At 42.9% G+C, this 27685-nt stretch overlaps 2 protein-coding genes across 2 annotated transcripts; both read right to left on the reverse strand.

Annotated features, from left to right (window-relative positions):
* Window positions 1-554: 554 nt before the first annotated feature.
* Window positions 555-23706, reverse strand: myo1hb (myosin IHb). The gene is made up of 32 exons (XM_077011279.1): window positions 23367-23706; window positions 12641-12802; window positions 11785-11900; window positions 11416-11614; window positions 11117-11197; window positions 10863-11042; window positions 10524-10622; window positions 10304-10417; window positions 10113-10184; window positions 9658-9777; window positions 9457-9524; window positions 8966-9071; window positions 8618-8698; window positions 8029-8120; window positions 7700-7794; window positions 7561-7607; window positions 7301-7381; window positions 6940-7045; window positions 6582-6699; window positions 6159-6272; window positions 6001-6077; window positions 5716-5784; window positions 5530-5614; window positions 5123-5285; window positions 3832-3915; window positions 3596-3689; window positions 3250-3305; window positions 2857-2992; window positions 2675-2745; window positions 2431-2528; window positions 1736-1835; window positions 555-1599 (listed from the first exon to the last, which is right to left on the reverse strand). Exons 1-32 carry the CDS (start codon window positions 23397-23399, stop codon window positions 1573-1575), a joined length of 3144 nt encoding a protein of 1047 aa, XP_076867394.1. The 5' UTR covers window positions 23400-23706; the 3' UTR covers window positions 555-1572.
* Window positions 23707-24507: 801 nt separating this feature from the next.
* On the reverse strand, window positions 24508-27046 carry ungb (uracil DNA glycosylase b). The gene is made up of 7 exons (XM_077011291.1): window positions 26865-27046; window positions 26457-26644; window positions 26261-26356; window positions 26070-26167; window positions 25663-25751; window positions 24931-25109; window positions 24508-24816 (listed from the first exon to the last, which is right to left on the reverse strand). Exons 1-7 carry the CDS (start codon window positions 26872-26874, stop codon window positions 24676-24678), a joined length of 801 nt encoding a protein of 266 aa, XP_076867406.1. The 5' UTR covers window positions 26875-27046; the 3' UTR covers window positions 24508-24675.
* Window positions 27047-27685: the final 639 nt, after the last annotated feature.

A 27685-nucleotide genomic window follows, 5' to 3' on the forward strand; every position in this document is an offset into this window, starting at 1 on the left:
CATGCTCTGAATACAAGATCAGTAGAGGCTGATCCTAGCCAGAATGCCAGATGCAGGCTGGGCCAATATACCACTAGACAGGCATGGTAACAGCACATAACAGCAGAATGCAAGATGCTAGTGGGCAGAGTATACATGGTACACTATAACCAAGTGGCTAGCTGGCATAACATACAGAAACATCTGTGCAGAGGACCATAGTGATAGACGTCAATCCTGAGTGAGCTAAAAAAAAATGTGGAAAGTGAAGGCAACAGTAGGTCCCATTGTAATTGGAGCACTATGCACTATAACCCCAATACTGGGAGAATAGCTCCAACAGACACCAGGAACAACATCTGAGATCTCCATCCAGAAGAGTGCAGTCCTAGGATCAGCCAAGATACCAGCCTGAAATACTTTGTATTACTTAATTATTATATCTTGTTTTACAGCTACTAATCTAAAAAACGTAACATAAAATGTAGCAGTGTTTACTGTCTTAAAGCACCAAAATATGTATTATGGTAAGTATGTAAATAAATAAAACAATCCATGTACTGTTGCACATTTTAATGTCTCAAATATTGCAGCCCTTTGCAGTTTTGGCAGAGGCAAAAATCACACTTACACCTCAGTGTTGTACACTGGACATTCAAGCACTTATTGACACTTATAGTTAATCTTTTTACTTGTGACAACCACAGAAAGCAAACACAGTGAAGTTTTGCTCATGCTAAACAATCTGAATCACAAAATGTTCTGCACATATGAAAAAAGTGAACAAATTTAAATGAGATGCAATGTTATTTTGCTCTTGTGAGAAGATTGATAAATAATTTGTACATATTTGTACATGTTTAACATTATTATTTAATATTCTGCTCAGCATACATTAAAGAATCAGGGTATAGTGTGACATACTGATATCAGTGTAGAATCTCGAAAGTTAAAAAGTTACATAAAAAAGAATGATAAACTATGCTGTTTATACTTAAATATTCAAAGTTCTTTGAATAAAAATTTTTTGGAACTGTGGACAATACAACAGTACCGACTTCCATTTAAATGAACATACCCCTAAATTGAATTTATAGGCACTTTTGATATTTTCATACTATGAATTATTAATTACATGTTTGTTTGTCTCTTTTTTCGTTTATTTGTTTGGCCACATTAATACAATTCAGTAAATTACTATACACAAAGCAAAGAAAACATCTTCAGACAGTTACAAGTGTCGGACAGTTTACAATGAATATGATGAGAGCTCTGTCTAGGACACTAAGCAAATAGTTCAGATTTTCAGGGTCTAAGCATCTTCACTGTGTCTCCTGCAAGCATTACAGTACTCAACATCTTACTGTAACATTAAGTTTGTGTCCACCATGACTTGTAATCTCTATATTTCAGGAGCACAGGAAACTGCTGTTTGTAATGTAATGGGAAATCCATTGTACTGTAGGGCAATAAGTTGTTTTATATAATAGTGTGGGGGAGTTTGTGTTTCCAGTATCCAGTATCCCAGTAATCTACAATATATAGTGGTGCACTAAGTCAGTTTACAGCATGGCCAAACATCCACTGCTCAGATTATCGAGATTTCGCTCGAGCTGATTCCTGCAATTGAAAAGAAAGGAGAGAAATTGAAATGCATGACCTACAGCAATATGTGACTACATTCTAAATAGATGGCACAGGAGGCTCAGAGTGTGGAACAGAGGGCTAGCATCCTGCTCCACTCACACACACTTACCACCATCAGGTGTCCGTTCTTTGCCCTGTACACCATGAATTCACTGCTGCTCTTGAAGTCCACCACCCCTTCTCTGCCGGGCTGGATGTCAAACTTCACACTGCAAGAGATGCATATTCACATGATACACATCAAAATGTACAGTAAACAGTTCACACAGCAAACGGCAGAGGCTCAAATAATTCACCAATGCAATGCCCAATTTAGTCTTCCCCGAGCATCTTGGCCTCCAGATGGCTTTGACAGGGTTGCCAACACACGCATTTGACCGTTTTCACCCGCTCTCACGCCACACTTCCGATATCTCACGCCGAAAAAAAAATATCCAGTTTATTTACCTCAGATCCACATATATGATTCAATACGTTACTAGTTCGCTAGCTCTGGCGCCATCCATCGGCGATATAACACTGAATCTGTGTCCATTTTACGTTCGCCACATTCCCCCCCCCCCCCCCCCCCCCCGGCTCAACAACTTTCGTTCGCCACCCCCCCCCCCCCCCCCCCCCTCTACAAAATACACTCGCCACCGGCTCCAGGTTAAAATCTCACTCCAAGCGAACGTCAAAAGTTGGCAACCCAGCTTTGACTATTCTTTGTCTTTTTATGTTACAACTGTACAGTAAAAGCAATGTTATCCCTATACGCGTTAATTTTGAAGCAACTGTTTGGAGATAGTAAACAGCCTCCCTCACCTTCCCTGAACCACTTGGACCAGGTTGCGTTTTTTTGTCACCATACATAGCTGGGTCAAAGCCTCAAAGAGGTAGCTGCACTGAAGGACCAGGTCCCCCTGAAAGACAAACATCTGCTTTATTCTCTCAGGAACAGAACAAGAGCAAATTTGATTTCAGATTTGGACAACACATTTCTTAAATTCAGCACTGTTACGTTTTTGACCTGGGACAACAGATTATGTGACACTAGGGGTGCTCATACTTTTTGCTTGATGTCTTCACATGTGACATGAAGAATCAGGAAGTCATCGCTCAGGTTGCTGACAGATACACCTGATAGATAGATAGAATGATTGATTGATCTTGAGGAAAAACTGTGGAACAGTAGCATTGGCCTCTACACTGTCCAATACACAATGGTTGCGTGTTAATCACTATAGTTACCTTTCATTGACTTGTAATCCACTCTCTGCTTGATCTTGGTCTCCTCCACTAAGTAAGCAGCTTTCTTAGTTAAAATGAGCAGACGATATCGAGGGCGAAATCCGTTTCTGTCGTACTTTATCACTGGAACGCTGTACTGACGGCCGCAAAGAGGCAAGACAAAGTATAATCCCTGGGACAACACTCTCCACAGGACACTCATAGAAACATTGTAGGCATAGGATATGAAAATAATGAGAGAATTGTGAGATTCTCTAAAGGTCTGCAATATTCAACCCTTCAGGGCAATAATGACTCACTTCCTGAGACATGGTCTGTATTATTCACCTGCATACATGTTTACGTGCAGGTATTAACTGAGTTAGGGATCATCTCACTCCTAGCTTCAGTTACCTTCATACTTTCTGTGCCCATCAGCTGTAGCACACGTGTGTTCATGTCCTGTTCACCTGAACAAAAGATGACAAAATTGGACATGGATAACAGAATACTGATAAAGAAAGTCTGGGTCACTTCAGTAGATCTAAGCCCTGACGAAATGGAGTACCTGTTCTAATCATTTATAAATGTTTACCAAGAAAACAACTTTTCAGTGCCATTATATCATCATCAAAGTCAAACCTGATCCCAAACTGAATAACAGGATGTCCCATATGTGTTTCAGTAAGATATGTTCCATTAATATGGTTTACTTTAAAGTTGAATTTTGACTTTTGCCATCATCACAACAGGATCTTACTGATTCTGGTGCTGGCGAAAGGCCGGGCCACACTCTGGGGATAACTCTCCTTCTTGCCTTTAAAGATGTCACTAGCTAGCGCTTTGATTTTCAGCTGAAAAAAATGTAATGCAACATATATTACTATAATGTAATTTATAAGCGCTTACGTAATTACACAATATAATTTGTGACTTAAAATGTGGCCGTCATCAGGGTCTGTGCAGACGACTGGAAGTCGGTCTGGACTGTGGTACCTGTGCTTTCCTTTCCGCTGTGAGTCCTTGCACGTACTTACGCACCAAGTACCGCGTATGGAGTTTCTGCAGGAGCGCGGAGGCCTGTAAAAATCCCCAGCAGTTCCGTTATTCCAGTCCATTTCTTAGCTGCTACCCGTGTCCTCACAGTCACGGCAGAAGCCCGATGACATGTTGCTTCTGGTGAATATTTACTGTGTCACTGTGGTCTAAGTTTGTAACCATTTTAATGATAATGTATGTAATGTATGTTCGATATTAATGTTCATAAAATACAATTCTCATTTGTTACTAATATTTTGCACACTATTAATCAAAGAAAGTAAATAAAAACTATAAAACAAAACTAAAACAATAATGATAATCCAATAAAAAGAATATGTTCAAAGCTAGGGTTAGAGCGACTTTCATATAAACCTGCTCTATAAACACGGCGGTCATTAACTGAACTACTGAACCTGTAAATGGTGGACATTTGTAAAGTGTCTGCCTGAAGGGGAGGGTCAGGTTGCTGTGGTACAGGTGAAACGTCAACATCACACTGCATCACCAGCCCCACAGTGTAATCACCGTAGGAACACCAACCTGCCAACAGCCCAGCACACGACTCCCAGCTTAGGACTGACCCAGCCTAGTTCACTGATATAATGACAGTTGGACACACAACTCCCAGCTTAGGACTGACCCAGCCTAGTTCACTAATATAATGACAGTTGGACACACGACTCCCAGCTTAGGACTGACCCAGCCTAGTTCACTAATATAATGACAGTTGGACACACGACTCCCAGCTTAGGACTGACCCAGCCTAGTTCACTGATATAATGAAAGTTGGACACACGACTCCCAGCTTAGGACTGACCCAGCCTAGTTCACTAATATAATGAAAGTTGGACACACGACTCCCAGCTTAGGACTGACCCAGCCTAGTTCACTGATATAATGACAGTTGGACACATTCTGGAGTTTGCTTGCTTCTTTATTTCACAGACGTTTATACATATCACTGTTGTTAGTAAGTTGCTGGTAAGACATTAGCGCTTGTATATGAAAAACGCAAACTGTAAAAGCCCCTCTTTCCTGTCAGCAGAGCTATTTAGGCCTACATTTTAAGAGGATAGATACACTCATTATAGATTTATAGCAATACGCCTGCATCTTCCTAATACTGTGTCCACCCATCACCCACACTTTCTCCACTCTGTTTAGGTCATGAGCAAGTTTTTAATAAGTACTGTGCTATAAAAAGTCTTTGAGGAGTATCAAATGGAGGGCCTGGTGAAAGCACTACCTCTTGCATGACAGGTGGGGGTGTTAACCAGCTCTGTTTGTCCAGCACAGATGTGGGAAGGTTGTCCCTGAGACGCTGCAGGTAGCTTTGACGTACGAATGTCAGGTATTCAGAATTGTCCACGCCTACTGGCTGATTCCTGTTTGTGAAGCCTTTGATGAACCTGTGAGGATGACAAACATTACGTAAATTTTAAGTGTTAATGTGGGAAACTTCTCAGTTTTGTACATGGTAATTTTAGAATCTTGGTGGTGATGCTTGGCTCTCTTAAAGTGTGCATTTGTATTGGAGGTGGTGATTGGTTCTCCCAGGTTGTGTGTTTGTATTGGAGGTGATGATTGGCTCTCTCAAACTGTGTGTTTGTATCAGAGGTGGTGATTGGCCCTGTGTGTTTGATCTGGTCCTACTTCTTAATAACTTTGGCAGCCCACGCCCTTCTGTCCCGCTCCTTTCTGGCCTGAAGACCCCTCCAGCACGCTTCGATTTTAGTAGCTAACGTCACACAGACAGAAAAAGACATGGGAAAGTGATTGATTTAGCATTTCCTTTGTAACTGTGTTATATTAAAGGCGTAAGATGCATTCTGGTTTAACCTGCTTCCTTCTGCCTCAGGAAATCCTCCTTCACCTTGTAGCCTTTGTATTTGGCTTGGATTCGGGTAGCTGTAAAAACAACAAAAAGTACCAGGTTATAGGATTCTGACTATACCTGCTGCTAACATTAGGTGTCACTGCCAAAGGACCTTCTGTCTTCTGGGTGTGACTCTAGGCAGAGTAGAAAAGAATGCTCCTTTGCCATCTGCCAGAATGAACGGACTCGATGTAACACTGACATCTCACCGCCAATGTAATAGCATCAGTGTGATTCCGATGTCCTACCTAGCTCGTGCCTACAGACGTCAAAGGCGTCTTCAGTGGCAAACAGTGTCCGTGGATGGCGAATAAAGATTTTGGTCCTTAATAAATGAGAACATATAGTCAGTCAGAAGCTGGTGGTGGTACAGATGGAGGAGGTGATGCGATAGACAACTCGGTACCTGCCCATCTTGTACTCGTCGGGTTTGTAGCCCAGGTACTTGACGAGACACTTCACACCTTCCGCTGGTGTCCCTCTCCAGTTGGGCCACGTGTCGGGACACAGAGCCTTATACCTGTCCACATGGTCAAAGTGGGTGTTAGTACTGCTCAGCTCAGCAGTCCTTCATATGCCATATTCAGGCATTTGCAGAAATGTTTTACATTGTATCTGCCAAGAGCTGTAATGTTTTTCTAGTTGCCCCATTTAGTGTCGTAAAACAGTCGTAAAACAAATCTGAATAATGATTGTTTCATCGATTTACTTTTATGTGTTTGGCAGACGCTCGTGTCCAAAGAAACTGATCATTTCAATCCTGGCTGCTCCTCGATGATATAAACGTAGTGCCACTGCGTGTGGCATGTGCGGAGTGTCTGCACCGCACCTTTTCAGGAAGACCTCGTATCGCCTGCGGTAGGCGAAGCCGGCACGCCTCACTCTCAGGTGTTCCATCAGGCCCAGGTACTTCACCTGGTGCCTCACCATGATGTCGTCGAAGCGGCCTGTAGCACAGAGATGAAGGAAGGTGGGGTCACCGTCGCCATGGGGATGACGATGGGGGATTACTGTCACCATGGGGACAATGGAGGGAGGTCACTGTCACCACGGGGATGATGGTTAGGTCACCGTCATAGACTTAAAGCTTTCCCTGGCTGGGGGGGTAAAGCCCAATCTGGCTGGGGAGAAAAGTTTCACCTGGGTGGGGAGGTAAAGCCTCACCTGGGGGGGACATGAAGCCTTACCTGGCTGTTTGCTGTCGTTGGGTTTCAGACAGCGCACATACCATGGCTCCTTGGACATAAGAATCTCGGTCAGGCCTGCAAGGCTGTTTTTAAACTGGGTAGCCACCTGTTCCACCATAAACACAATCACTCCCTCATTACTCTGCTTTTCCCATTTAAAACACGATAAAAGTCCACCAAGACACAAACATAAGATCGTTTGACACTATCAATCTACCGATGTTGCTGGAATTTTGGTGTAAGGCAATATGCCTAAAGTAAAACTGTCCATGCTAGTTAGATTAAGGTCAGTTTGAGTAAATGATAATTAGGTTTGGTAATATAATATAATGTAGTTAATGTTTAAAGGTTCCTTTTTTACCGTTTCAGGTCTTTTTTTGTTGTCGGGCTCTGAGGCAGGAAAGCACTGCTGTATGATGGTGTTTTTAGACTGTCGCATAACCTGAGAGTAGAGTTCACATCTCAATTGTGCATTCAGATCATTCAGATGTCAGACGTCACCATCAAAGCTCATTCACTTATCAAAAAGGCATCGTTCTGCACATTAGACAGACTATTTCATATCTTGCTAGTAAACAAATCACTCACTAATCTTGAAAGTCGTAGAGATTGGACACTTACATCTTTGATGTTTCTGTAAAGGAGATCGTTATTCTTGTCCAGAAATCCTGAGGAAGGAAAGTGGTCACAGTTAAAGGTCAATTTCACATCATCTTTGCTAAGAGTGTAAGGGAAGAGAAGGCAATTGGTCCCCTCTTACCAGTCACGTTATAAGTGACCTCCCCTGCATAGTGTACAAGGCGGAAGTCCCCTCTCCCCAAGGTCTTCCGGGTCTTCTGGTCAGCCAACTTGTGTCTAGGTGTCAGAAACATTTTGCTTTTTGTTATAGTATAAATGTCAACGACTCATAAAGGACTATTCCAGTAGGACTAGTCCATATAGTTTTATACTACAGTTGTGTGCCTCTAGTGCTGGTGTTTCAAAATGTCTGCACATGATACATAGGCCAGACATTCTTGTAATATTAAAAGCAGGCATGTGTGTGAGAGTATGAAACTGAACGTGAGGAGTCAGTCACGTGTGACTCACGTCACAAAGTGAGGATGTCCAGACAGTTTTGCCTCCAGCTTCTCCAGGAAAGTGAGATCAGTGGCCCCTCCCGGACGCAAACACTCCTCATCCTGCATCATTGATAATGTTGAAAATCAAACATGATGGTCTATCAGAGATGGACGTGTGAGATTTAGTCACAGTAGACAGATTCAGGTGTCAGAGATTACTGAGGAGACGCTGGGTGTTCCACAGTTGTTTTAATATCTCCTCTCTGCTGCCTCCCCCTGGCAGCTGAGGGTTCTGCTGCTTGTCTAACATGCTTTTGCATGGTAACTCTCACATATATTTTACCACAACTTTCTGGAACACTGGTTCCAGAAATTCAGATTTTGTTTTCTGATTCTGTATCTAATTTTGATTCTAATTTAGATTCTGATTCTAATTCTGTTCGGATTTTGTTGCTAATTTTGATTCCGAAGCTTCTGATGTGTCCCTGACTTTAATTACGATTCTGTTTTTCACTTTGGTTCCAATTTAGATTCTTATTCTAATCTCATTAGATTCTGTCTCTGTTTCTATTTCTGGTTCTTGTGATTTGGATTGTGTACTTATGTGTCTTTCTTACCAGCACTGCAATGATTCCTCTGTGTTTCTCCTCCACCAGGTCACAGATGATCTTGTTGTTGAAGTACACCACTGGTTCCCACTGGCCCCAACCAGTACACGTGAGAAAGAAAACAGAATCACAGATCAAATAATGAATCACTTCAACTGCACACAGATAAGCCCCAGCAGAGCGGACCTGCAATCTCTGTGGGTGGTAATTCAATATTGGGGTTTTCATTAAGCAGGGGGGTGTCATTTGTACAGCACTGTGCCAGAAAGGAATGGATATAGTCACGGAAGGGAGCTTCTGTATGTAGCAAAGTGAAGAGATGAGCGCGTGGGTGAAAGTTGGTTCGGGTGTAATCACCTCAATGCCCTCCTGTTCATACTCCTCCTGCTCTGATTTGATGGTGAGCTGGATGAAGAGCTGCTGAAGTTTCTCGTTGCAATAATTTATGCAGAACTGCTCAAAACTGGTTGGACAAGAAATCAGCAAACCAACCAATCATTTTAGAGTACAATAAATATGTTCCCAGACAGTGCAGCAACAGTGTGTTTGTTACTGTGAGCAAATCATGGGCTGATTTTCCTAAATGGATCTTAGTTTTTTTTTGAAGATTGTAGATTTCTTTTGACCCCCATGGGAGAATATAATGAAAGGCAGAAGTTTCCCGTGTGCAGATGTGTCCACAGGGCCTGGTCTGACACTCTAAGCTGCTGATTGTGATTTTGTTTCCATTTTCAAACTCAATTAACCCCATTTTCAGAGCTTTCTGTGTGACAGATTTTTTTATTATAAAAATGTGTTCAATATGTCACTTTTGAAGGCATTCAATCAACGCAAAATAGAATTTCCACCTGTTGACTTCGAACACTTCAAATCCATAGATGTCCAGAAGGCCTATAACTGTCTTCCTGGTTGAGTCCTGTGACATGAGAATTATATAAGAAATGCAAGGATTTAATCAGTCATGAAACGCTTCCCTTAAAGTCGAGTTCATCATGTTAATGTTTGAATCCATACACCTTGGTGAGAGGTTCTAGGTTAAAGAAACTTGCCTTATTGGCTAAAGACTCGTTGATCTTATTCACCAGCCATGTAAAAGTGCGGCCATAGATGGCTTTGGCCAGGGCGTCCCTGGCATATCTCGCATGATCAACTGTGAATGGGCTCAGCACCTGCAAACAGTTCATGCAAGAAAATGTAAAACACACCCAGATTAGCATCTTTTGCAGGTGCAGTGTGACTATAATTCCTCAGACTCTCAGTACTCAGAGTTTTCTCTGCTCAGGCACCTTATGGGGCTGAGTAAGCTTGATGAAGTCAAATTTGCAGTGTATGGAGCACTAAGGATCAAGACTGAAAAATACTGGCATAAATAGTTAACTGGCAATTTTATTTGATTGGTGATTGCTGTTGGATTTAGGAAATGGTACTTCAGATTTCTAGTTTTTCAGGTGGGTTTTTAGATGTCAGACAGTGAGATTAAGGGATCCAAACCACTCTCCACTACCTCCTCCGCTTTGGTCTCAATCTTTCTGTGAGTCAAACCCTCCCGTAGTACATGGGGAGGAAGCTCCAACAACTACAGACAAAAAAAAAAGAAAGACAGAAAGAAATAAATAAAGAAAGGGTTTATCTTTTTGTTGGAAAATGTAATCTGGCATCACCCATCAATTACTAGATGAAGCAAGTTTATCTTGCCTTAGAAAGCCAGCGTATCTCTTCATTGCTGTTTAGTGTGGCGTAACCCCTGGTACCAGCCTCAAAGTGAACATTCCCAATATGGAGGACACTGGCAATGATTGCAAACAAATGCTGTACAAAAAGCCAGAGGGGGAAATGATTCAGTAATTCAGCAATTGTCCAGGAGCACTGAGTTGTTCTGTTTCATTTGCATATACTGTATGGCACTAGAGAGTACCTCAATATCCTTCTCGCTGAAGTCGATAACTGACAGAGCTTTCCGCACGGTTTTCCAGTCACTCTTGTCATTAATCGAGCTCACTTTGGCACATGCCCCCTGGAAAAAAACAAACACAACCCACCACTCATACATGCACACAGAACCAACCACCAACCAACCAACCGAACCAGTCCGGTCCAGTCCGAATTCTACTTTCAGTCACATCTCCATTCAAAAACTTTCAGTTTGCCGTTGAAAACACAGGGTGAAATGTTTAAATTAAACTGGACATATTAAATAAGGACTAGTGTTTTATGAGGGAAAGAAAAATAAAACCCAAACCACTGAAACCCTGACCTGAACCAGGTATGCATATTTCTGAGAGCTTTGCTCCAGACCAAGCCACCGCAGAAGGTCTTCCTCCCCTCCTTCCAGTAGCTGATAGAAGATGTGGAAGTTCCTCTCACCACGGTTCTGGTGGACCACCCTGGACTTCTCCAGCAGGTAGCTCAGGATGTGCCCACCGACGGCCGCACCCTGCAGGAGGCTTGTTTGTTTACTCCTGAAGGACAAGACTAGAATGATCTGAAGAGTCTGAATCCTTCGTTTACCTGGTAGTTGAACTGAATGTCCATATATTTTCCAAAGCGGCTGGAGTTGTCATTCTTCAGAGTTTTGGCATTCCCAAAAGCCTGTCATAAAGCAATAAAACAAAGTGGGTGTGGTGGTAGTGTCTCAAAATATTAGTACAATTCCCAATGAATTGACCTCCAAAAGCTCACGACTCATGACACATCCTCTCCCACACATTAGGCTGTCTGAGCCTTTAAAGTGTATTATCTGTTCTGCTGTGTGTGCGGCCCGTGCTGGGCAGAGATTAATGTAATAGAGCGATGGCACATCTCCTGACCTCCAGCACAGGGTTGGAGAGAAGGAGTCGATCGCGCACACTGTCCAGCAGTCTGGTGCTGGGGCAGCTGACCGCGTAGAACTGAAGGACCTTCTTGGACGCCTCCGTCTTTCCAGCCCCGCTCTCCCCAGAGATGAGGATGAAATGGCTGCTGCTCTCGCTGGTCATAGTGCGGTACACGTTATCAGCCAGGGCAAAGCTAGAGGAAGTGACACAGGGAGAAACCACTTGTATATATATATATATATATATATATATATATATATATATATATATATATATATATATATATATATATATATATATATATGCGTGTGTGTGTGTGTGTGTGTGTGTGTGTGTGTGTGTGTGTGTGTGTGTATGACTTACATATGCGGGGGCAGTTCAAAAAAGTTGACACCCATATAAATGTCCATCTGCTTCTTAGTATAGATGCCCAGCTCCTTGTAAGGGTTAACAGAGACCAGGAGGGTACCGATGTAGGTCTAACAGAGAGGAGGGCAGGCAATAAAACAGCTTAACAGCTTATACAGCAACACGAGAAAGCCTTTCAATAAAATCAATAACGTCTAGCTGTAAACACATGGACAAGGGTTAGCATCAATTCACAACTAGTAGTGTAAGCGTGAGTTAGTCTCTGCAGGGATTGATTGTATTTACTTCCCGTCAGCATCTCCCCCAAGGCAAACAGAACCTGCGAGATCATTTTCAACCAGTCACTCTGCTCAGTGATCCATACAGCTGGGACCATGAAGCCCACCCGCCTGATTCATCAACTTCTGCTGCACGGTCCGCACTGCCTCTATAACCAGGGTGAGCCCAGAGACGCCATCTACCCATCCCACCCTGTCTGGTTGACCTTTGAGATGATATATTTACCCATTCAAGTCAGTGGAGAAAGGTTTTATATTAAGTTTTTATAGTAGTGTGTATAAAGGTTTTATGTTTTGTAGTAGTAGTAGTGTGAATCAGATTTTCAGATTTTAAGATTTGTATAAGATTTATATTAAATAGTAATAATGTTTACAAATGATTTAAATAAATATTTATTTATATTAAGTAGTGTTGTGAAAAAAGGATTTCTATCATGTATAAAATGTTTTATATTATAGTTGTAATAGGTATACAGTGCACAAACATTTTGTATTATGTACTGTAGTTAGGGTTAGGGTTAACCCTATACTCGTAGTATAGTACTATTAGTATCACTGGAGGTTCGGCTTACGTATATGAGATTTTCATTGAAGCGTTTCCTCAGATTGTCCAGGAAAGCACTCTCACTGGTGTGGCTGTCCAGAAGCACGAAGTCCTGGATCCCCACGCGGTCGCGAGCCGTCTGCGAGCACTCCATGTCACGGAGGATCCGATTGCAACGTTCCTCCAGGCTCTGTGGAGAAGAACGTGTCCTCCTCAGTTATTATGGTGCAGCAAAGCTCTCAGTGAAGAAGCCCAGTCTGGGTTCTCTGTCATACGACATAATGATTATAATGCAGTAAATAGCTGGAAATAGCTGGACTTCCTTATCTAATCTGCTTCCATGTTTTCAAGTTTGTTAATCCATCAAACATGCCCATCGATCACTCTCAAAATAGAAATGAAATTCCTTAAAGAAGTCCACCTTCTGTTAAAACCCAGGAAGGATATGTGATTTGTAAATGCTGATTACATTGTATTTTGTGTTCTGTTTAAAAAATGCAAAGAATATTAGGAACGCCCATTTGCCCAGTTATTTCACTCATAATGACTTTTCGGAATACATTTTCCTTTGGTGTAAATTAATTTTCAAGGTCACTTCACACGAATCACCCATATCAGCTGATAACCATGCTGGAGTAGTGTTGATTCCTGCAATCACTGAGGCAGTTTTCTATCTCCTCCTGATCTGTCCCTCTCAAAAAAAGTTATTTGTCCATATATAATTATAAGTTTGTGTGTGTTGGGGGAGGGGCGTACATGGGTGTGTGTGTGTGTGTGTGTGTGTGTGTGTGTGTGTGTGTGTGTGTGTGTGTGTGTGTGTGTGTGTGTGTGTGTGTGTGTGTGTGTGTGTTAGTAAATTGGAAATATGCATGAGGAATAAATGATATATTTATTCACCATGACACTAAAATACATTTTAGTTCACATCAGTAAACTTCATAAGCTGTGGTCACTAATGTGTCTCTTCATCATCTCCATTCCTGAGGGCAGCATTATTTCCATCCTAAATCACTGGGCCCCTCTCGCAGGTCCAGTTACAGAAGGAATATGGGCCAAGGGCATCAGACGCTATACTGGTCTTTTATTTTCATTGTTGTCATCTAGCTTTTCTGATCCCATTTCCCTTAGAAGCAAAGAAAGCAACACACACACACACAAGAAAAAAGAAGAAAAACAGGAGAGATACAATATACAGAGAAGACAAGAGAGACAGGGGAGACCGAGGAGACAGGGAGACAGGAGAGAGGGAATACAGGAGAGACAGGGGAGATAGGAGATAGAGTAGACATAGGAGGCAGCAGGCAGGGAAACATAAGAGACAGGGGAGACAGAGGAGACAGGAAGAGAAGAGAGAGGGGAGACCAAGGAGACAGGGAGACAGGAGAGAGGGAAGACAGGAGAGACAAGAGAGACAAAGGAGACAAGCAAGACAGGAGAGACTGGGTAGACAGGAGAAAGGGGAGACAGGAGAGATAGGGGAGACTGGGGAGACAGGAGAGATAGGAGACAGGAGAGACAGGGGAGACAGGAGAAACAGGAGAGACAGGAGAGATAGGGGAGACTGGGGAGACAGGAGAAACAGGAGAGATAGGGGAGATTGGGGAGACAGGAGAGATAGGGGAGACAGGAGAGACAGGAGAGATAGGGGAGACTGGAGAGACAGGAGAGATAGGGGAGACAGGAGAGACAGGAGAGACTGGGGAGACAGGAGAGACAGGAGAGATAGGGGAGACTGGGGAGACAGGAGAGATAGGGGAGACTGGAGAGACAGGAGAGATAGGGGAGACAGGAGAGACAGGGGAGACTGGGGAGACAGGAGAGACAGGAGAGATAGGGGAGACTGGGGAGACAGGAGAGACAGGAGAGATAGGGGAGACTGGGGAGACAGGAGAGAGGGGAGACAGGAGAGATAGGGGAGACTGGAGAGACAGGAGAGACAGGAGAGATAGGGGAGACTGGGGAGACAGGAGAGAGGGGAGACAGGAGAGACAGGAGAGATAAGGGAGACTGGAGAGACAGGAGAGATAGGGGAGACTGGAGAGACAGGCGAGAGGGGAGACAGGAGAGACAGGAGAGAGGGGAGACAGTAGAAACATAATGGCAGCAATGTGATGTGAGGAAAGCAGGCAAGGCTGAGCTGGCACTACTGCTGTGCCTCTCTGAACTCACTACAAAACCTTTCTGTATCTCATTAAAAGTTAAATCTACAGATCACTCCAAATAATTAGCATCTTACTGCTGACTGAGCAGTGAGTTTTTGTGCTGGACTTCTAGTCTGCTTTGTGTTAGAATTTCTTTTGTTATTTTCACTTTCTGTTTTAAGAACTGGCCTGAAATACTTGTGATTATAATTATGGAATACCATCATTCAGATGCCACATTACCGATAATCTTTATATTACAGGTCCTGTAGATCATCCCATCTGCTAGCTTTTCACAAAACGTCAGATGTAAAGTCATGCAAGGTTCAGACAAGTGGAAGGTAACAACAGACATCACCATTACAGAAGGGCTACAGAGGAGCGTTTGTGAGTGTATGTGATGGGGGAGTGGTCTAGGTGTATGTGATGGGGGGAGTGGTCTAGGTGTGTGTGGGGGGAGTGGTCTAGGTGTATGTGATGGGGGGAGTGGTCTAGGTGTATGTGATGGGGGGAGTGGTCTAGGTGTATGTGATGGGGGAGTGGTCTAGGTGTATGTGGTGGGGGGGAGTGGTCTAGGTGTATGTGATGGGGGGAGTGGTCTAGGTGTATGTGATGGGGGGGAGTGGTCTAGGTGTATGTGATGGGGGGAGTGGTCTAGGTGTATGTGATGGGGGAGTGGTCTAGGTGTATGTGATGGGGGGAGTGGTCTAGGTGTGTGTGGGGGGAGTGGTCTAGGTGTATGTGATGGGGGAGTGGTCTAGGTGTGTGTGGGGGGGAGTGGTCTAGGTGTGTGTGGGGGAGTGGTCTAGGTGTATGTGATGGGGGAGTGGTCTAGGTGTATGTGATGGGGGAGTGGTCTAGGTGTATGTGGTGGGGGGGAGTGGTCTAGGTGTATGTGATGGGGGGAGTGGTCTAGGTGTATGTGGTGGGGGGGAGTGGTCTAGGTGTATGTGATGGGGGAGTGGTCTAGGTGTATGTGATGGGGGGAGTGGTCTAGGTGTATGTGATGGGGAGAGTGGTCTAGGTGTGTGTGGGGGGGAGTGCGGTGTATGTGATGGGGGAGTGGTCTAGGTGTATGTGATGGGGGGAGTGGTCTAGGTGTGTGTGGGGGGGGAGTGGTCTAGGTGTGTGTGGGGGGAGTGGTCTAGGTGTGTGTGGGGGGGAGTGGTCTAGGTGTGTGTGGGGGGGGAGTGGTCTAGGTGTGTGTGGGGGGGAGTGGTCTAGGTGTGTGTGGGGGGGAGTGGTCTAGGTGTGTGTGGGGGGCAGTGGTCTAGGTGTGTGTGGGCGGGAGTGGTCTAGGTGTGTGTGGGGGGGGAGAGGTCTAGGTGTATGTGATGGGGGGAGTGGTCTAGGTGTGTGTGTGGGGGGGAGTGGTCTAGGTGTATGTGATGGGGGGGAGTGGTCTAGGTGTATGTGATGGGGGAGTGATCTAGGTGTGTGTGTGGGGGGGGAGTGGTCTAGGTGTGTGTGTGTGTGTGGGGGGGGGGGGGGGGGGGGGGGGGGGGGGGGGGGAGTGGTCTAGGAGAGCCAGCAATGAGACACCAGGATTTGATGGCAGCTTGAAGGGAAGAGGAAAGCCTATCGGACCAACAGGACCATTGTCTCTGCTTGTAAACGACTTGTAGCCTTTGAAAAAGACAGCAGTTGTGTTTGACTTTACAATGCACGTATCTGTGCACTGACAGAAAAGCCAAATTTAAAGCCAATTTTACATTACCTTTATGTATTAACTTACTGTTTCCTGATTTTAGACACATAGGTCGACAATTCTACCATAGGCACTCAGAGAAATATGGGGGAAACTTTTGAATCTGTGTAACTGCAGTCCACACTCACAACCCCCTTCATCAGACACAAATATTTATTACAAACGCATGGACTGTGCAGCTACAGACTGTAACTGATATGTTTTCTTGCATAGTTTGTGTCAGCCATCATTTTGTCAGGGACTGGGTCACTGTTGGCAGGACATTTTTGGGTAGAGGTAATACAGTAGAGGTAGTGGAGTAGAGATAGTAAAGTACAAATAGTGGAGTAGAGGTAGTGGAGTAGAGATAGTGGAGTACAAATAGTGGAGTACAAATAGTGGAGTAGAGATAGTGGAGTAGAGATAGTGGAATATACACTGTAAACCCCAATGTTATCTTTACTAAAACAATTCAGTAATCATTAGTAATCTTTACCTAAAATCTTACATTATATTACCAGTACTTGGAAATCAAAGTTGCTTTCACTTTCTTAGCCGTAAATGTTAAAATTAATTGTGTTTTTGAGTTGTAGCTACACAAAATAACAAGTTTTAAAATGTATTTGTCACATGATACATGATATTTGCTCTGATTGGTCAACATTTAAATTTAGCTGAAACGTCCCACCAAGAAGAGCTTGAACAAAAAGAGCGCGAGGTAAATTGTCTGTATAAATCTGCTGTTACTGATTTATCTCTCAAAATGTGTATGCATGCATAAATGTGACCTAGGATTATTATTATAGTAATTAAAGACGACATGGATTGTTATGGTGAAATAACAGCTGTGGGGGTGGAGCATGGAGTTCGCTACCTCCCATGAGCACTTGCGGCACGAAGCGGCACGCTAAAAGAGTGAATGTTCTTCGTTTTAATGTGATGGATTATGTTATTATGTGGTTTTATTATGTGTTTTGGTCATACGTGTCTGTCCCGTACAATCACTTCTGTTTATTCTAGCAATGTTAGGCTCACCGTATTCATGTTATTTGGGAAGCGTGATGACCTGGTTTGAACTGTTTACGTGAAAAACAACATCAAAAATGTTGAGTGAATGTGTGATACTCCCCTTACTGTTCATAAAGCAATCATTAAAGATTTGAGATGAACACACAAAACCTGCCTGGTACTCTCACTCCCGCCGATATGCTACAATATATATCAAACCAGTGTTGCCAGTGAAGTTCATTTACAATAATTATAATAATTAAGTATTAATAATAAAAACTCATAAGTAAAAGTATTATAAACTTGATATTAAGTAGTTCTTTCTTAATATTTTAAGTTATTTGTAATTGTGTAGAGTTAAATTAAGTAAAAGCAACTTTGAGTTGAGTAATTTTAAATTAAGTAAATTGAGTAATTTAAACTTTTGATTAGTTCACTCTACTTATATCATATAAGTATGTATTGTATCCATACAACTCAATTATATTAGTTTTGACAGAAGCCATTACTTAATTTATTGAGGCAACGAGTTACCTCTGTTTTTTTAAGTAGATTGAACTTATTAGGGTTAACAGTGTAGGTAGTGGAGTAGAGATAGTGGAATATAGGTAGTGGAGTAGAGGTAGTGGAGTAGAGATAGTGGAGTAGAGGTAGTGGAGTAGAGGTAATGGAATATAGGTAGTGGAGTAGAGGTAGTGGAGTAGAGATAGTGGAGTAGAGGTAATGGAGTAGAGGTAATGGAATGTAGTGGAGTAGAGATAGTGGAATATAGGTAGTGGAGTAGAGATAGTGGAATATTGGTAGTGGAGTAGAGGTAGTGGAGTAGAGATAGTGGAGTAGAAGTAATGGAATATAGGTAGTGGAGTAGAGGTAGTGGAGTAGAGATAGTGGAGTAGAGGTAATGGAATATAGGTAGTGGAGTAGAGGTAGTGGAGTAGAGATAGTGGAGTAGAGGTAGTGGAGTAGAGGTAATGGAATATAGGTAGTGGAGTAGAGGTAGTGGAGTAGAGATAGTGGAGTAGAGGTAATGGAATATAGGTAGTGGAGTAGAGATAGTGGAGTAGAGGTAATGGAATATAGGTAGTGGAGTAGAGATAGTGGAGTAGAGGTAGTGGAGTAGAGGTAATGGAATATAGGTAGTGGAGTAGAGGTAGTGGAGTAGAGGTAGTGGAGTAGAGGTAATGGAATATAGGTAGTGGAGTAGAGATAGTGGAGTAGAGATAGTGGAGTAGAGGTAGTGGAGTAGAGGTAATGGAATATAGGTAGTGGAGTAGAGGTAGTGGAGTAGAGGTAATGGAATATAGGTAGTGGAGTAGAGATAGTGGAGAAGAGATAGTGGAGTAGAGGTAGTAGAGTAGAGGTAATGGAATATAGGTAGTGGAGTAGAGGTAGTGGAGTAGAGGTAATAGAATATAGGTAGTGGAGTAGAGATAGTGGAATATAGGTAGTGGAGTAGAGATAGTGGAGTAGAGGTAGTGGAGTAGAGGTAATGGAATATAGGTAGTGGAGTAGAGGCAGTGGAGTAGAGATAGTGGAGTAGAGGTAATGGAATATAGGTAGTGGAGTAGAGATAGTGGAGTAGAGATAGTGGAGTAGAGGTAGTGGAGTAGAGGTAGTGGAGTAGAGGTAATGGAATATAGGTAGTGGAGTAGAGATAGTGGAGTAGAGGTAATGGAATATAGGTAGTGGAGTAGAGATAGTGGAGTAGAGATAGTGGAGTAGAGGTAATGGAATATAGGTAGTGGAGTAGAGATAGTGGAGTAGAGGTAGTGGAGTAGAGGTAATGGAATATAGGTAGTGGAGTAGAGGTAGTGGAGTAGAGGTAATGGAATATAGGTAGTGGAGTAGAGATAGTGGAGTAGAGATAGTGGAGTAGAGGTAATGGAATATAGGTAGTGGAGTAGAGATAGTGGAGTAGAGGTAATGGAATATAGGTAGTGGAGTAGAGATAGTGGAGTAGAGGTAGTGGAGTAGAGGTAATGGAATATTAGTAGTGGAGTAGAGATAGTGGAGTAGAGATAGTGGAGTAGAGGTAATGGAATATAGGTAGTGGAGTAGAGATAGTGGAGTAGAGATAGTGGAGTAGAGGTAGTGGAGTAGAGGTAGTGGAGTAGAGGTAATGGAATATAGGTAGTGGAGTAGAGATAGTGGAGTAGAGGTAATGGAATATAGGTAGTGGAGTAGAGATAGTGGAGTAGAGGTAATGGAATATAGGTAGTGGAGTAGAGATAGTGGAGTAGAGGTAGTGGAGTAGAGGTAATGGAATATAGGTAGTGGAGTAGAGATAGTGGAGTAGAGATAGTGGAGTAGAGGTAATGGAATATAGGTAGTGGAGTAGAGATAGTGGAGTAGAGATAGTGGAGTAGAGGTAGTGGAGTAGAGGTAGTGGAGTAGAGGTAATGGAATATAGGTAGTGGAGTAGAGATAGTGGAGTAGAGGTAATGGAATATAGGTAGTGGAGTAGAGGTAGTGGAGTAGAGGTAATGGAATATAGGTAGTGGAGTAGAGATAGTGGAGTAGAGATAGTGGAGTAGAGGTAATGGAATATAGGTAGTGGAGTAGAGATAGTGGAGTAGAGATAGTGGAGTAGAGGTAATGGAATATAGGTAGTGGAGTAGAGATAGTGGAGTAGAGGTAATGGAATATAGGTAGTGGAGTAGAGATAGTGGAGTAGAGATAGTGGAGTAGAGGTAGTGGAGTAGAGGTAGTGGAGTAGAGGTAATGGAATATAGGTAGTGGAGTAGAGATAGTGGAGTAGAGGTAATGGAATATAGGTAGTGGAGTAGAGATAGTGGAGTAGAGGTAATGGAATATAGGTAGTGGAGTAGAGATAGTGGAGTAGAGGTAGTGGAGTAGAGGTAATGGAATATAGGTAGTGGAGTAGAGATAGTGGAGTAGAGATAGTGGAGTAGAGGTAATGGAATATAGGTAGTGGAGTAGAGATAGTGGAGTAGAGATAGTGGAGTAGAGGTAGTGGAGTAGAGGTAGTGGAGTAGAGGTAATGGAATATAGGTAGTGGAGTAGAGATAGTGGAGTAGAGGTAATGGAATATAGGTAGTGGAGTAGAGGTAGTGGAGTAGAGGTAATGGAATATAGGTAGTGGAGTAGAGATAGTGGAGTAGAGATAGTGGAGTAGAGGTAATGGAATATAGGTAGTGGAGTAGAGATAGTGGAGTAGAGATAGTGGAGTAGAGGTAATGGAATATAGGTAGTGGAGTAGAGATAGTGGAGTAGAGGTAATGGAATATAGGTAGTGGAGTAGAGATAGTGGAGTAGAGATAGTGGAGTAGAGGTAATGGAATATAGGTAGTGGAGTAGAGATAGTGGAGTAGAGGTAGTGGAGTAGAGGTAATGGAATATAGGTAGTGGAGTAGAAGTAGTGGAATAGAGATAGTGGAGTAGAGGTAATGGAGTAGGGAGAATAAAGTTAGTGAAGGTAGTGAAGTAGGGAGAATAGAGGTAGTCAAGGTAGTGACGTAGGACGAACAGAGGTAGTGAAGGGAGAAGAGAGGTAGTGAAGTAGTGCAATGGTGGTAGTGAAGCTGATAAATCGTGCAAACAGCAGATGGGCTCCAGTCTGTAATGATACACCAATGTAATGCACCTGTAAGAACGGTGCTTCTAATAACTTTTGAGTGAATTCTAAAATATTCAGTGGCTTGATCTCTAGCTGTTTAATTCAATACATTAAAATGCATCATGGGAAACAGTCCCAAAGCTAAGCATTCCTCTTTTATTCTGAGCAGAAATGTTCATCGTCACATCTCATTGCTATGCAACAGGTCTATTTTGCTCGCCAAAAAGAACATTTTAATGCATTTTATATTTGCCCTTCAGTTTGAATATTTCATATGCTGCTATTAAACATATGAACAATTTTAATTTATACATCAATTTAATAAAACTAAATAAACAGTATACATTTGCTATATTTGGTAAAATAGAGCTTGATAGTAGATGATCCCATACGTTTTACTGGTGTCCTGTCCTGTTCACACGTCACACACTGTAATAAATGTGTTTCCAGTACCTCTGTCCCCTCCATCAGTGGATCCAACACTGTCCAATAACTCTGCTGAAGTGGAAGTCTTCCAGCTTTTGCACCTCACTCTTCCCACTTCTCACTATCTGTCCCCTGCTCACTCTGTGTCCCTTGCTCACTCTCTGTCTCCTGCTCACTCTGTGTCTCTTGCTCACTCTCTGTCCCCTGCTCACTCTGTGTCCCTTGCTCACGCTCTGTCTCCTGCTCACTCTGTGTCCCTTGCTCACTCTCTGGTCCTCATGCTGACTCTTCAATCTTACAAAGTGGGCGGCCTCTCGTTAATAATGTGACTGTTAGCTCCTTCCCTCTCTCCTTGTCTCTGACCCTCACTACCTCACTCCGCCTTCTCTTTCTCTCCCTCCCTCTTTCTCAGTCCCACTCTCTCTTCCTCTATGTCCCTCTTTCCTCACTCTCTCATTCTTTTCTTTCTCTCACTCCTGCTCATTCTTTTCTCTATCACCCCCCCACCCCCCACCCCCTCTAAAGCCTGTGGCCCTGGCTAAGACGCAGTGTGTGTGGGAGACTGCTGGAGGGAGGTGATGGGCGTGGCTAATGAGGTCTGGCTGTTCCAGGGTGCTGAATCATTCATGTACAGGCCACACGAAAGATCACGCTCAGCACCTCACCTGAGCAGCCAGCGGCCCTCCACGAGTAACCCGAGGAACCGGAAACCCAAGACCAGCTCTCCACCAGAAGACCTCGCCAACCGCCTACTGCAAAATTACAACCCCTGGCATCTGGTTACTGATCTTTGATTAGATGGATCTGTTTTCAGATAATTACAAACCACTAAGCCACGCAGGCCAGTTGCCCAAACCTGAGTGCCTACCATCCCAGGAGCAGTCTGGAGATTCTGATCAGGATCACTCTAAATCCATATCATGGATCCATATTCAAATCCATATTCAAATGTTTTTTTTATTGTGCTATTTTGATAAATCAATGGTTCTCTTTCCAGTCCCATGCAATGTATATATTTGTGCATTTTTTCAGACTTTGTGCTGACGACAACCATGAGGCAGGTCCCATCAGCATAATGTCTATTGTAGAGATTTAAACCGCATCAAAACTGCAAGCTCACAATCAGAGATGTAAAGACTCCACTCATGTTTATTAAGGACTCTATCTGCATCTCGTTTTTTCAGTATCATGCATCTCCTGCTGAAGATTTGTGCTCTCATTTCTCTGCTCCGTGGCTACTGGATACTACAAACTGACCCAATTTATTAAAGAAACAGTAGAAACGGGTAAACATCATGTAAAACGATCCATCCAGTGACAGTGGGACCAGAGCAAGAGGTCAGTGAGGACAGAGTAGCACAAGATAGCCAAATGAATATTCACAGCCCAAATTAGTCTCAGTGAAGATGTGTTTCAGGTAATCCTTAATTCATAGGAGCAAATGGACACGGTGATTAAACACATGTGAAAATGACCAAATTACACAAACCTGGCCTTCTTGGAAAAATCACAGTACTTTTCCTGATAAGGTTAACCACATCAGCAGCACAGAGGTACCCACACATGCCCAGCTTCAAGATTCTCAAATTTTAGAAACCTAAAAGGGTTTTTGTGAAAGTGATGGACTCAATACAAGTTCAAAGATAACCCAGTCCAGAGAGTCTACACTGGACCTTTTATAGCAAATGTCTGCATGAACACAGTCACAGTGGTTGTGTTTTCTTATAGTCTAAAACTGTGATCAGATCATGGGTTTAAAATGAGCTACACTGCAGTCCTGCATATGAAAATCAAAGCTAGATGATGTTAAGTCTGAACCAACAAAAATAGGTTAAGGTCAAGACACAGATACAAAAAAGAGGAACAAGCATTCATCCACATATAGGTATGTTCCTCGCCGGCTGAGTTCACTGACCTTTGAGAGCATCCTTTGATAAGAGGTAGGCATGGTTCCTCTGTGCGGTGGAGGTCCGTCTGTCGACACCAGGGGGGCAGCGGTGTTCTGCAGGAGGGAAGCACAGGAGTCCAGCGGCAGGCAGGACCGGCGCCGATGTGCCGAACTGGGACATGCCTTGTTATGTCGTTAGCACCTGGATTTACGGACATCCCACAATGCAACACCCTCTGCAAAAGGGGTGTCAGTGTGTCCTAATTTTTTTTCTTCCGAGTTGGAGTCTGGCCTCATTCCCAAGTGCTCAAGGCAGACTACACATGCTTGTGGTCTAAATTCACAACGCGAGACGAGTGTGAGAAATGTCGAAATGCCTCTGATAGGTATAAAAATCCAGTTTAGGGACGTGCGCATATTTTAAAGGTGCTGATCCTGTGAAAACTTTCATGAGCACACAATAAGGATGGAACCCAGCATCTGTCTGCTCTTCAGTATTTAACATTTCAAGTAACATCTGTAACTTCAGTGTGCAAGAAAGAGTCCATAACGAAATTCCTATCCAATCAGCTGGGAGCAAGTGATGCTTGCATGCGTGTGCTCTTATGCCACTGTTTGGATAAAGCTCCACACAGTTACTACCCGTTTATAATATGTCTGTGACAAACTGGTAGCATGTCATCAGTACCATCTGGTGGATGAAATTAAGCATTTATCCGTTTGTTCTAAGGAAGATGCTGAGGGCTGTGTTCATATAACAAACTAAACGTACAAATACGTCAAATAAAACAAAATGATTACATTACTCAACTGTTCTAGCTGTTTACAAGTAAGAACCACTAGAGGGCGCAATGCAACAAAACTTTTCTCTTTTTAAATGAACACATATTTTGATAATATTCACACAATTGAACGAATGTTTTCTTTAGTCACCAAAAGCAAAAATTCTTTTTTTTGGTTCAGAAACCTTAGACAGAACTCACGTGATGCACAAAAACTCTCTTTTGCCATAGGCATAATTATGTTTCATCTAAAAGCAGAAGTCAATACTGTCCTTCAAAAACCCTGTCATTCATAATGGGGTCATCCAGAACCCTCTTACATTATCTAGAACTCCATTAAATTATCTATACAAATGTATTTAAGTAGAAAAAATGTGTAATTTGCTGGACAGTAATACAGGATGGCAGAGAAGAAATGTTAATGATACAGGCAGACATGTTCAACTTACACCGATTACAATTTCATTGCGATTTTATTTATGGTTTTATTTATGGTTATCTCAAGATTTTATGATATTCAATGACATAAAAACCTTTTTAAACATCTATTGCCATTAAAGTACTTTCCAATCAATTGGTGTCTTTCCAGAAGCCCTCAGTAAAATGTTGGTTTTGGAGAAGTGCCCACATCCAAAAAAGCCCAGCTGAGCAGAGTAGGGAGATGGGTGAGACGTCTCGAGAACGTGATGTCGGGTCTGCAAATATTACAACAACGTAATCAACCACAACTGATGGCAAATTGTAAGTAATCACACCTCAACCACAGAGCTTTGGAATACGGCCAAAGGCTGAGAGTTGTTTGAACTCACTCTGTCAATGAGCGCTCCTTTCCTCTGGGCATACAACCCCCAGAGCAGAAACACCAGGCCTCTCAAATGCCTACTGAGACTCAGCACCACGGCGTCGGTGAAGAGCTCCCAGCCCCGGCCCTGGTGGGAGGCCGGGGTGCAGCTTCGCACCGTCAGCACAGAGTTCAGCAGCAGAACCCCTGACAGCAAAAGACGAAACGAGCTAACCCACAGAGACAATGTGTCCGACAGGGAGTGGGGCTATGGAACAGGCCTGAGGTCCCTGGTTTGGCACTATAAGCCTATGAAACCAGTTACACTTCTGGGTTTCAGGACTGGTGCAATAAGTCTGGCATTACTTCCTTCTGGTTCAAGGTAGTGGTGAAGTCCCTGCTGGATAATGACTAAAAAAGTGTAATAACACATAGTAATAAAACCGGAATACAATGTGCCATAAGAAACATCTGGACAGACCACACTTGAACTCTGTCCCAGCACCAAGCCCAGATGAACGCTTCAATGTCCGTGGTTAATGATTCAGGTTTTCTATGAGTTCGGGCCTCAACTGGAAAACCCAGGTCTATTACAATGTCTTAAATTTTTAATGTCATATTGTTCTGTCTCTGGGTCTCACACTGAAGGCAGATTTAAGTGAAGATTTATGTGAAATTCCAGGTACAGACTCCATGTTGGGAGTTCAGAGTCCATGTTGCCTCTGAAGGAGGCAAATGAAAACAAAACAAGATGACTGACCCTGTTGAGCCCATCCTGTCAGGTCCCCATGCCCAGGGTGCCGAAAGTCCTCGATATCTACTGCTAGCTCAGTGAATATGTTTTCCAAGCTGAAACAAACAGGCAATATGTGATGACCAGTGCTGAACCAAAGCCTGCTTGGTAGAAGAGGAAGAACGAAGACAAAGCACTGAACACTCACAGTTCTGAGTACTGAAATGTTTGCTAACTACTGACAAACATTGAAAAGTTAGTTACTGTGATCAACTGTGACCAACAACTTAGATCGTCTGATAATTAGGCCACTAGTGGAAGAAACGTTGCTCGTATTTTTAAAAGAATTAAATTGTAATTACTTAATTGAATACACCACAGGAAAAAAGATTTAAAGAAAGAAAATGAACGAATGAATTGCAGGTGTAAAATACCTCGGGGGAGGTGCAGTAGGTTTGGGTACACTGAAACACAGACCGTGGGCCTGGCCTCGCCTGGGATACGGGTCTTGGCCCAGGACCACCACCTTTACCTGGGAACCACAGCAAAACATACGAGCGGTCTTTTTGGGTTTTTTATAGATATGTCCAGTCTTTTAAGTTATTTTCTAATGGATATAACTTACATCCTCGAACGCACACAGCTTTGTCCAAAAGAAAACTTGCTCCGGATTTGGATAGACAGGAAACCGTTTTCTTTCCTCGGCGATGAAAGACATCAGCTGAAGGAGAAAAGGCCGCATATTCACAATGACTCATGTTATTTTTTCAGTGTGATGACACGAGAATGTAAATGAAATGTGAAAGCGCATTTTCCTATACCTTGGTGAAATAAGGCTTGGAAAATTCAGCCTCTATGTGGTCTCTCCAGCTTTCTCCGATGGGAACGGAAACATTGCGCGCGGCCAGCCTCCCCAGTGCCGCGCGCCTGTTGCGCTCCATCCGCCGCAGCTGCTCGGTGGTAAGCTGTGGTCCATTTCTACCCGGTCGATCATTTGTTACCGATTCTTCTAACAAAAAAAAACAACAATAATAATAATATACTAAAAATATCGGGAAAATAATATTCAATAATCAATTGATAAAATGCTTAATTCAAATAAACCTTTGCATGAAATTCTACACCTAACATGTCTAATCGTGGTAGAGCCAGTTAATGAATATAGTGATTACAGTTAAAATAAATGCAAAATAACCATCTTCATAACTGTGCACAACACGTCTCCATACCTTGTGACATGAGTTCTTTAGACGTTATACTAGAGATCTGTCTGCGTGAAACGCGTGAAGCTGCAAGATTTCAGTCACAGTTGCCACAAACTAATGACTCATGCAAATTTGCTCTGCAAATCCGAAAGCGAAACTTCAAGCCCGATACCAAAATAGCTGAGAGGTAAACCGTAGCTGCACAAGTGATGGGTGTACACGGATCGGTTTGAAATAACTAAAATGCAAACATGTAACGGAAGTGGCAAGTGAAAGAAACCCTAGCAGAATGTGCCGACCATGTAAACGAGGCGTACCTGCGTGTCTAACCTGCAGAAGTCTCTATTTAAAACATACAGTATCTGCCGCGCTCTGCTACTGTCCATGTGGCCTTCCGGAGATTGTTTCGAAATTATGAATACGTGAAAATAACAGTTATGAATGAAAATGCAACTTTCTGTGGGTATAATTATTTTCCCCACAAAATAGTCAGAGTTATTTTCACTTATTATGAGTCACTTTCACTTATGAGGATTTACCAGGTCTACCAATCCCACAATGTTAATTTTGCCTAGTTTATAGGCCCTGGGAGCTTAGACACAGGCTGCACAAGTAATTAACCCTAATGGTTAAATAAATCAGCGCACCATTAACCCTAATGGTGCGCTGATTTATGTGGAATGTTGCAGTCGTCTGCTGATGAAACTAAATTATAAATAATCAATAAATCATGTTTCAACGTAAACACTGGATACCTAGCTGTTTTCATTTCAAATATGGCACATTTCATTATTGTAATGCTTTTGAATATGAGAAATATCCGATAAAGGTATCAGTAAACATAT

This window comes from Brachyhypopomus gauderio, chromosome 7 (assembly GCF_052324685.1).
Source record: "Brachyhypopomus gauderio isolate BG-103 chromosome 7, BGAUD_0.2, whole genome shotgun sequence".
NCBI lineage: Eukaryota > Metazoa > Chordata > Actinopteri > Gymnotiformes > Hypopomidae > Brachyhypopomus > Brachyhypopomus gauderio.

Excerpts from the sequence above, each read along its gene's own strand:
- myo1hb (XM_077011279.1), bottom strand. The coding sequence starts at position 23,399 with ATGCCTACCTCTTATCAAAGGATGCTCTCAAAG. Across the intron at positions 11,901-12,640 it reads TCAATGAAAATCTCATATAC|ACCTACATCGGTACCCTCCT; the intron begins GTAAGCCGAACC and ends CCTCTCTGTTAG. Across the intron at positions 3,306-3,595 it reads TTTCGCCAGCACCAGAATCA|GTGAACAGGACATGAACACA; the intron begins GTAAGATCCTGT and ends TCTTTTGTTCAG.
- ungb (XM_077011291.1), bottom strand. Across the intron at positions 26,357-26,456 it reads CCAAGCCTTATTTCACCAAG|CTGATGTCTTTCATCGCCGA; the intron begins GTATAGGAAAAT and ends TTTCTCCTTCAG. Across the intron at positions 24,817-24,930 it reads AAGGAGCGCTCATTGACAGA|ACCCGACATCACGTTCTCGA; the intron begins GTGAGTTCAAAC and ends TAATATTTGCAG.